This window comes from Larus michahellis, chromosome 7 (assembly GCF_964199755.1).
Source record: "Larus michahellis chromosome 7, bLarMic1.1, whole genome shotgun sequence".
In the NCBI taxonomy this organism is placed as follows: Eukaryota; Metazoa; Chordata; class Aves; order Charadriiformes; family Laridae; genus Larus; species Larus michahellis.
The window spans coordinates 44,903,724-44,914,914 of NC_133902.1; the positions used below are offsets into that span (position 1 = coordinate 44,903,724).

The 11,191-nt window shown below is 42.2% G+C and overlaps 1 protein-coding gene across 1 annotated transcript in view; it reads right to left on the reverse strand.

Annotated features, from left to right (window-relative positions):
* Positions 1–10,046, reverse strand: part of GYPC (glycophorin C (Gerbich blood group)) — a 32,944-nt gene extending 22,898 nt beyond the window's left edge. The window contains exon 1 of the mRNA XM_074595239.1: positions 9,819–10,046. Within this exon, the coding sequence (XP_074451340.1) occupies positions 9,819–9,852 (34 nt within the window). The 5' untranslated portion in view covers positions 9,853–10,046. The remainder of the gene's footprint in view (positions 1–9,818) is intronic.
* Positions 10,047–11,191: the final 1,145 nt, after the last annotated feature.

An 11,191-nucleotide genomic window follows, 5' to 3' on the forward strand; every position in this document is an offset into this window, starting at 1 on the left:
GATTTTTGTTTAGAAAGGAGATGGACGGAGAGATGACTTCTGTCCTGAGGAATTTACAGACAAAACAAAGCAAAACAAAAAGGATACGTTTATGCAACAGAGAAGACTGTATTTTGTTAAGAAGGAACAGGAAGGATGCGAGAGGAAAGATGGTAAGAGCTTGCTGTTAATCATAAGTAGGAAAAAGACATTGATTGGAGAGCTGGAAACAGAGGAAAGACTTGGCTAACCCAGGCTATGAGCAAACCAGCTTCTTTCTGGGGTGGTACAAGACCATCTTTTTCATCTCTCACCACACAAAGTCACCATGCATCACAGCCTTTGTGGTAATGGCTTAGACTTGAAGTAATCTCAAATTGTCCCCTGTACAGCTAATTAAAGTAGAAATTAGCTGATTAATTAACTAATTAACTAATTAGCTGAGAAATTAACTAATTTAAGTAGAAATGACAGCTGAGTTCTTTGGTCAGGGTATAGGATGGTTAACTTGAGAAGGAGGACACATAAACTGGGGAGATATGGTGAGGTGGGTGGCCAAGTGAGCAAGGAGCATTGGAGAGGCCAGATCCATCCAGCTCTACCAAAGGTGACATAGAAGGTGATTTTTCATTTTTTTTTGAAGAATAATCAAGGGTCTTGACACTAACTGTTGCTTGTAGGTATGGAGGACACCTCTCAGGGGGAGCTGAGAAAGTACAATCAACAGGAATTGGTCACTTTCCATTAGGTGGACACAGCCTGCACAATAAGGACCTACAAAGCACCCTTCTCCTCCCTGACCTGGTACTATTCTTCTTGGCTATGCTGATGTTAGCAGAAGCCATTCACTCTTTTTCATGACTGGAGCAGGGATAGGAAGAGCAATAGGAAAACCGACTGGGTGTGCACAGCACACTGAGTGGTTTTGAAAACGAGCAAGAAAACCATGACTTCCCCTTTTCCCAAAGCAAAGGGGAAGCGGGAACGGAAGCATGACTCTCAACGGCAGTTTTGTTTCCTGGTCTGCTCTGCTCAACATCTTATGCAGAGTTTTCTGTAGAGATGCAGCCTAATTCTGTGTATATCCCCCTGTTTCCACCAAAGGCTTAATTGCCATTAATAACTGGTAGTACAGGCTTTTTTATAATAATAAAATATCCCACTGAGTTCAGTGAAAAGAAAACTGGATTTGCATGTAACAGACTCAAAAATCAAAGTCCACTGACATAATTATGGAAATTCAAGGGAGACAGACAATAATAAACTCCCCCAGTCGTGGGATCCAGGATGTAAAAAATGTGTCCCAGGTTGTACTAAAAATTCCTATGTGATGACAGGAAAGATCTGGAGGGGGCAGGTGTTGTTTCATAGCAGGATGTGAAGATGAGAAAGTAAAGAGAAACCAATGGAGAAGAGAAGAGGGAGGGAGATGGAAGAGGGGGCGACTCCTAAAGGAAACAAGGCCTTAACCCAGAGGATGACAACAGAAGATTAATATCTTCCTTGCCTGCGTTTGTCTTTCTTCCCACTGCCAGGGCTGTGGAAAGCCCTTGAAAGAAGGGAGGAAATGGCATTTGACAACTGGGACCTGCGTGTCTCTCCCGTGTTGTGATATGAGCACTTACACATGGGCCGAGAAAGGGACAGGCAGGAAGGATTAGGAGGTGCAGAGGATATCTGAACTAGACAACCAGAGAGGTCAGGTGTGAGAGAGAGGTAATGACAGAGACTGGCTGTTCTCTGAGAGCATCCTTGCATCGCAGGTACATCAAGAATTTAATTTTCTGCTCCCTGTATTGGATAGGACAGAGACTGTGCTCATGACTTTCGTATGAACCATCAATAGTTAGAACAACCTCTGACAGCTTGTGAGTGCTGGATATTAAAGCCGCAGGAAACAACAGATGCTACTGAAAATATACCAAAATTTTCATAATAAATTGGTAAATTTCTTACCCTAATATGCGCTAAGAAAACCTTGAAAACAGAATTCAACAACATACCCATATAGATTCCAGAAGACAGAAATAAAATACAAAAATCAAGAGTGTCATTTTAAACATACTTCAGACTTTTGAAAATGTACTCAAGTTTTCTTCCAAGGGTTGACAACATAACTCTTCACAATCCATTATAAATATTTTTTCTCTCTACTCATTCATACACGTGAGTCTTTAATCACCTGTGTTTAAGTGATTTGCGGGCTATTTGTTTTACCTAAGGATTATTTGGTTTAGCAAAAGTTGGTCATCAGGAGCTGCTTTTTCATCCCTTGTTAAGTGACTGAAATTTTTGAAATAAACAGTTAGCAGATGAGAAGCATCTTGCTTTTGTCTTACTAAGAATGCCTTTTCAAAGAAAACAAGCTTATTTTTCCTGCATAGAGAAACAAAATTTGCCTACACAAAAGGATCAAGTTAACCTTGAGTAACAATTCTGTGATAGCTATTCCAGTATAAATTCATTTTCCCATCACTGTTTGAGGTGGACACAGAATTACATAAGATGAGTTGATTCCTGAGTAAGTATTCTGTTTCCAAAGGAGGGTAGTTACTCTTTAAAGAATAAGTTTTATTTCAACATGAATATGGTAAAATGTTCAGTTTTTCCAGAAAACTGCCCTGAAGATGCAACTACCAAATTGTCCCAGCACAGACAAGCTACTAGAGGAACCCAATCTTGACCAAATCTCCTGCCTGCTTGAGGTTTAAACTTGCACCATTCACCGCATCAAGAAGAGCGCAAACTTGGCCTGTCCTAATCTGGATTCTCCCCCTTTAAATAACTTGATCCATGTGGAACATCTGCTTCCTCCTCATTTCTGAAGTCATGATCATTGCTTTTCTCTGGATCTTTGCTTAGGCGGACTGGGCCCTGTAATAGTCTCCAAGAGGGATTCAAAACATGGGGTGATTCAGTGTCTACACCATTGTGAGCCGCTAGGCTCTGACTGTATATACAATCAGCAGGGAGGCCCCTGAATCTGGCATCTGCAATGGATAGTTTGCATAAGGCCTTACATATAGCCAAACCTTCTTCTCGCTTTATTTCTTCTCACTGAGTTTAGTCCTTTGTGAAGCCTTCAAAAATCTTGTAACCTTTTCCTGCTACTTTTGAAGACGTCTGTCATATTAAGAGGTAAGCGTGAGCTTGTGTGTATCGGCCTGTGAACAGAGATGTGGTCAGGGAAATTTAACTTTCCATATACAGAAATCTGACTAGTGAAAAGCCATATAGGTAGTGAAAAGGGTGGTGTGTGCGTATATATATGTCTGTGTATATGTATGCATATAGATGTACAGTATATCATATATGCATATACTGTGTATCTATGTACGCATATAAAGAATTCAAATTGATCTAGGTGTCTCTGTTTGCAAATAGTCTCTGCAAATCTGAACACCTACACACGTGTAAAGACTTGATGTCCCATTCTGCATTGCTGTGACCTTGTCATGCATCCTCTTTGTAATGTGGACTGTCTCATAAAACTAGACATTTTAAACATGCAGTCCCCAGCAAAATAGGCATTTATCACTCATGATAACATGGAGCTGTCTCAGGGTGTGTTCAAAAGCCCCCCTGCAACTTACTGATAAAAAGCTTAACTCCATTTCAGGCCTTATCTGAAGAAGAAAGAGGTAGACCCTCATGAAATAACTGAATTTATTTTTTTTTTTCTAAGATGAAAAAGAGAGGGAAGGAAAAAAAAAAAATCACTTTAAAACTTCAATGCAGCAGAACAAGTTTAACCCGTTGAGATTTTAAGTGAAGTTTTCTACTTCATCAGGAAGAACCCTGTGGTGAAACATATGTCAGAAGAGAAGATATGAGAAACTGGCCTCCTTTGCAGATGAGAAGATTAATTAAGAGGAAAATCACTTAGCCAGATGTCTCATTGGTGAAACTACACGTGCAAGGTACGTCTGCAATAAAGGAGCAGCATAGCACAGCCAGTGCATTTCATTTCCACGCTAACACTGGAGAGATAGGAATCTTGTGTGAATTAGATCATTCGGACTCTTGAAGAAAGGGAGTACAGCTCTTGTTTCAGCTACCAATTATGAGCTGCATCCTTCTTGTTACAACGTTGCAGTATCGTTACTTGATGCAGTTGAGTTATGGGTTACAAATAAATTATCCAGGGAAGGCAGGTCTTTTCTCCATTCGTATTCATAAATGGTTGGCAAACCAAACCTGATTCCTCCCAAGTGCCACTCTTCTTCATTCACCAAGTAGTTTTTCAGAATCCTTAGCAGCTGGTAAATTTTTTGTCAACTCATTACTGGGGTAATGCTGTCAAATTCATTTGACTTAGGAACTTAAGTCTTTCAGAAGTAAGCAAAACACAGTCTGTCTGCTCGCCGGATACTTGCCCAGCTAAGGTGTTCATCTATTCTTGTCATTGCAGCACCTGGGTGACCCCCAATTTTTCATGCATTTCCTATCACAAGTTGGATGTGAAGTAAAAAAAGAAAAAAGTAAACAAAGATCCTACTAGTGTCAAACACAGTGTTTAAAAGTTTTCTGATCTTTCTGTGGGAAACAACTAGGCCAGTCGCAACTGTTTTCTGAGCTATGTTTTTTCCTAAGTGTGTATTACAAAATTAGACAGTGGGAAGCAAAGAGCTGTTGCTCCAGTGGATCTACTGGAATCAATACTAATTCCTATCTCCTGGCTGCTATAAATGCTTTCCCATTGCCAAAAGCTGCCTCTCCAGCAGTGCTCCTGGAAAGCAGTCGTTTCTCTCCTACCTGTAATCTGTCCTCTCTACGTAGTCTCCCAGCCTTTTGAAGAAAGGTTGCCTGTGCAGCACCTAGCACGATCAGATCCCTCTGCCAGCTTGAATTTCCCTATGCTATAGGAATACTAATCCCTCCCCAACAATAGAGACAGGCACTCCACAGAGCAGACACACAAACAGACTTTCATTAGAGAATGCAGTCCCGAAAGCCTGTTTTACAAAAGGCTTTGCTGATTGGACTCAGTCATTTGAACAGTGATGGATACAGGGCATATTCCACAAGAGCCTAGAAAGAAAGGTGCAGCAGTATCAGCAATGAGATGCAGACACCGCACAATTCTGTGATACTAATAGGCTTAAGCAAATAACCAGCCATAACCTGAATCTTTAACATCTACTGTGTAAATCATTGGCTTTCTTTTTCTTTCCTTTTTTTTTTTTTTTTGTGTGTGAAAAGCAGTGCCCAGAAATGCAGAGAACCGTATATTTTAAGAAAGCAGACTGCCATTTGGACATCCCCCCCCCCCCATTCCCTCCAGCTTAGCAGTTTGCCAACATTTCTGCTGTTAATTACTGAAATTTCAGGTGCATTCTGAGCCTTGCCGTTTGCAGACTTTCACATCAACATCTCAGGCAATGAAGGTGTCGGGGAGAGCCCTGGGGTATAAAGCCGAATTTTCCAATTCGTATGCACAGTGGTGGGAGGGAAACGAATACACAAGCAGAGGCATTCAATTTACATAAATGCTTGTGGGACACGTTTTGAGACTTCTGTGCTAAAAATGAGAGATTACTATAATCTATAGGTTTCCTTGCTTATAAATGCTCACAGGTTTACCAGTGAAGACCAAAATTTTCATAATCAATAGCTTCCATTTTTGTTTATTTGTTACTGTCACAGACAAGCGCTTCTGTTGATTAAGGGCAATGAAATCAAATCTATTGCCAAGGCAGTGATAACATGATTAAAAGCCTATGGGAATCATTTGCATCTTTTCACAGGCCCTGCGTGAAAGGTAGTGGTATTGCTCCAGGAACATTTAAGGGACCAGTTTGCAGCCCCAAAATGTATCTCATAGTGAGTTAAAGATAAGGGCAAGGCTCTTCTCAGAACCAGACTTGCCATAGAATAATAGAATCGCCCAGCTTGGAAGGGACCTTTCAGATCATCTAGTCCAACCATCAACCCAACTCTGACAAAAACCATCGCTAAACCATGTCTCTAAGCACTACGTCTACCTGTCTTCTAAATACCTCCAGGGATGGTGATTCAACCACTTCCCTGGGCAGCCTGTTCCAATGCTTGATAACCCTTTCAGTGTAAAAATTTTTCCTAATATCCAGTCTAAACTATCCATCCCCTGGCACAACTTGAGACCATTTCCTCTTGTCCTATCGCCATTCACAGCTATAAATCATTTTGCCTTTATCAGGGGCCACATTTGCCAAGCTCTCAACCTCCCTGGAGGGGACAGCCCACACGTACTTGACTCTTTTGCCAGAAGCCCTAGTGGTCATTGCGGCAGGTGGAGAAGCTGGGCACGGTGGAGCCGAGACCTCCTGCTCCCCAGACAGAAGCAGCACCAGGGGTCTGCTCCTGCCGAGCAGGACAGGGGAGGGCTTGCACCTGGGCTACTGCTGAGCTACAGCTGGCAATGCAGATGGAAACCATACCACGTCAGCTATTCCTGACCCTCCTCTCTCACTGCAGGTGGGACATGGCCTGAGGTCCAATCTTCCCTCCAGCTTTCCTTTTGGGCCAATTCCTCTACATATCACAGACCGCACTGCTTCCCTACCCACCCAGAAGGAAGACCTTATCTACTGGTAGGTGATGAAGAAGAGCAGCCTCCACAAACTGCTCTCCTTCACCACCGATTCCTCTGACAGCTGGCATTTCGAGTATAAGAGGCCCCAGATAAAACATTCCCAGCACGTCGAGCACAGATTAAATCCTGTGAGGTGCAGAGCACCTTCTCCAAGGGGATGAACACCTTTGAGCCCCAAAGATGGCTTTGCATAGATCACTGCCTCCTCAGACTGAACTTTTGACCCGGTGACGTTTATTTGCGTGAGTCCTTCACCTCATTTGAGCTGTCCCATTGCCTTGGAACCGGGTCACTGCAGTCTAAAAGGACGAGGGCAAAAGCTGCAGTCTGAAAGAGATTGCCAAACCTGTGGAATTCCTCAGATTTTGTAGTAAATCAGGCAGCTACTGCCTGGACATCTGAGCAGAAGTGAGAGGAAGCAAATAAATTTTGAAGTGATGCATTTAAAACTCAGGAAGTTTACATTCCTGCTGTCAGGCGTACGCCCTTTAATATCAGAAGAAGAAGATGGAAAAAAAAGAAACTGGTGTTATATTCACAGCACAATATTGTATTGTATCCCAGCCAATGAAATTATTGAAGCCCAACTCCATTTTTGGCTGTGGTAGCAGACTTCTTTACTTAGGTATTCCATTTTATTCCAGCCACACACAAATGTGCATTAAGAGTGAAGGATGGAGTAAATGTACACACACTGTCTAACATCAACAGGCTGAATTATCGGCTCCCTTGCCTCTCTGTTGAGTGTACGAGACCACTCGGAGCGATGGGATATCTAAGACGGCGATGGGAAGAGCTCAAGGTTAGCTGGTGTGGCATCCCCGCATAGAGGCAGAATGCACTTGAAGGGTTCACAGAGTTGAATATTTTAACTCTGACACAGTAGTCTGCTCCCACCTGGATTGCCAGGATCATACTGTATTTATAGAATGAATAAAAATTCCTTATCAGCAATGAGCGAATACAAGGAGATAAGCAAAGAACATGAGCAATTAGGTAACCTAACACTGTTCAGTTTACATCAGTAGGCAGCTGCTCTGTGGTCTCACCTGCAGGTACTCAGCAAAGAACTAATATGTTCAGCACAGTCAAAGGGCTTTTTGCTGATTCTTTATGCATTTTCACACCCATTTCAAAGACTTTCACTATGGTTATGAAGCAAATTTGTTTCCCCAATTACTCTGCCTCTCTGGCAAACATCTGCTGTCCATGCTGTGCAGTGCCTGTCAATACACTGATCTTTCAATATCTTGTTTCTTGCAAATACTGCTGGAATTTTACTAAGGAATAAGACCCTTTTCCTCAAGACCTACCCCCAAAACCTCAACCATTATAAAAACAATGCACCGAACTTGCACTATACAGTACTATCAGACTTCCCTCTAATTTAATTTTGTTCTTAATCTGTAAATTTGATCCATGTAATTTAAAAAAAAACAAACCAAAAAAACCAACAAAGAGAGACAGACTGAAAAAAAAATACACGAACATCCTGTCTGTATCAGTAAGGGAAATTATGAGAGCAAATAGATAGTCACTATTTTTCAGTCAGAACACTTCTTCTAGCCAGATTGCAAATCATTTATTTTCACTGGCAATCATATGATCTTAAAATGATTCAAGCTGAGAATTCCTGCCTAGATTTTGGAAAAAACAAGAGAACCTGATGCATCAGCCTTTTTTCATTAAGAGCAGACAAAAGGCCCCACGGAGCACTAACTCCTCATCCAGATCCACCCTAGGGCTTTCTGTGGGGTCCCCTGACAACGTGGGTCTGTCAGAGAAGTGATCTGTAACGTATTCAGGACTGTAGAGCTGGTCCAGGACTTGTCACCTGGCCGAGCCTGTCATCAAAGATACAAGACTGGGTCTGGACCCATGTTGATACTGCACAATGAGCAAAATGCACCTCAGTGAGTCACTACCGTCGTCCTGCACGTGCTTAGAGAGCACCAACAGCAGTAATTTAATCAAGCTTTTCCAAACCCAAACTCTCAGAATCTGGAATTAGCCTGCATGTTTATTTCCTATTGAAAATAGAAAACAAGCTGTAATAGAAACAATAGAAAACAAGCTATAATATTCTAAACTGCTGAATAAAATAGAATAAAATATAATGTAAAGCTAGCATCTAATCTTTTTGTTGGTTAGAACTTCCAGAAAGGGCTAAAGGGTAAATAGAAATTGCTGGTCAGGATTCCAGAGATGCTGCTTACTGTGCCTTTTCTGCTGGATCAGCCTGCCTCATTCAGAGCTTGGGAAACATCGTCAGTGTCAACATCCATACAGACCAAATATCCTTACAGCAAGCTCTGGATCAAACCCTGAATCGCAGGCAGCTCCCAGCAATGCCGTCTGTACTTTCTGCCTTCATTACTGATACCACGGTACGATAAACAATTCTGCTATCAGCAGTCTGTTTATTAAAAGTAACACAAAACTACCGTGTTGAATTAAAACAGGAAAGATTATACTAATGCTATAAAAGAGATACGGAGCTGCTGTTGCAGTGGCAAAACCTCAGAGTTGTCCCATTGACTTTTCTCAGCTTATCAAATCAGAATTCTCCCCCTTCCCCTCCGCTTTTCTTTTTAATAGTCTCCCAAAATGAACGCTACCATGCTGCAGCTAAGCCTCAGTGCTCGCTTGACTGTTCGGGCCAAATTCTCTCTTTTAAAATTTACTGAAATATGCAGAGTTACACCAGCAGAGGACTTACCCTCCTGTACCCTCCCTTGCTGTGAAAGTAATTTGCTTGTCCTTAAGCCCCCGTTTCTAAATTTCCAGGAGCAGAACTGCGTTGTGGCTTTAAATAGAGACTGTCAGTTTGTGGCTCGCGTCTCATATTACACACACACAGCTTGAGACTCTAAACACAAGTTGGGCAGCACCATTAATATCTTAGAAAAGCGTCAGTGTGCTTTCGAAATGCTCTATATTTTCATTCCTGAAGGTGGGGGGAGGGAAAAACATTCAAATGAAACTTTTCTAAGCCAGGGTTTAGGCGGAAACGTTACTAACTTTGCTCAGGAGCTGGAGTTTGCAGAGCCCGTTTCAGTTCTGCACACACGCGCGCGCACACAAACACAAAGAATAAAAAAGGAAAACAGTTTCATCACAACTTTTTTTCTTCAGGATTAATCTCAGGCATTCTTTTTCCTTTTTTTTCTGCATATGAAATGCATTACACAAGCTTTTCCTTAAGCGGCAGACTGGTAAACCCACTCTTATTGTAAGGAGAGGGGGGGGGGATAAGTGTACTCACGTGGTTGAGATGTTGCATTGTTTTGGTAACTCATAATTTACGCCTTTGAAAAATGCCTTATTTGTGTTGACAGTCTCTCTTCCCTGCTCAGAACCGACGGCGGGATTGAAGAGAACAGCTGGAAGAGCCCAGGAAAATGCTCCTCTTGTTCGGGCTCTCCTTGCCTGGCTCCTGACCCCTTTACAACTGGAAAAGGAAACAGCACATGTGTCATTCTCTTTTGCCTGTGTAGCTCACATGAGCGGGGAGGGGCACCCATTTGCAGATAGCAGTAACTGTATGCAAGTTTTGCAAGTTGGATGTATTCCACCCCTTTGCTTTTACTAGCCAGCAACCAGTGGAAAGAAAATGCTCTTTTCATTCTTAGCCAAATCTAGACGCGCCTCTTAGATTTGCTTCCCAAACCCCTGCCCACCACTGTTGATATTATTTCTTTTAAGCGCAACACTTGCTGCTGACTCCCTTCCCAAAATGCCTATCATCGGTGAGTGAGATCGAAAGTAGGGCTTTCAATTTTCATTGCCCAGCAGCATCCTTAACACTCACAGTCTAACTGATTCTGTCCTTTTAACGGGTGAAAACTGAGAATGGCATTTACTGGATCAGAGTAGTTACGTCAGTGTGTAGCATAAATCTACGCTGTGCTCAGAAGAAGGAGCACAGGCTGAGGCACAGGTAACTCCGGTCCTGGCTCTGACACAGGCTTCTTATGGCACCTTGGGCAAAGCGTTTAATCTCTGCCTCTGTCGTCTGTAGAATCAAGATGATACAACTGACTTCCTCCCAGTCTTGGTATTTTTATTTTAATCTGCATGCAGGTGCTGTTTATAAATAGGGTATATTTATTGGTCTTCATGGGTTAATTTACTCAAACTCCCCAGCAAGTTTTTCAGCCTGGACGAGGCTACGAGCTCCCTTGTTTATACTGCTACCATTTAAAGCTATCTGTTTGGCTATCTGCATGCTATATTGCAATCAGCGGTATGTAGTGGTTGTAAGCGTGCATACACAGTCAGTCTGCAGTCGACATGGGCCAGGATGTCTAGGTCATACCAAAATACAAGTAACTTATAACACATATGTCTTAGACACTAAGAAGAGTGAACAAAGTTTTCATTTTCCTGGTCTCTGTGCGTCAGGATGAATTAACCGCCTGCCTGTGACAGCAAAAACACAGTAACCATTGGAATGGAAGTGGAAAAAAACAGTCATGAAATTCAGGCTCAGACTCATCCTGTTTTGCAAAACTGTCGCAGGATATTTCTGTAAAATCATCTCAGTGACCTCCTACAAGAAATCCACGCTGTGAACTTGGTTCACAGTATTTATTTAACAGTTACAGGTTGGAAAGAACAGTGACTTATTTACATGCC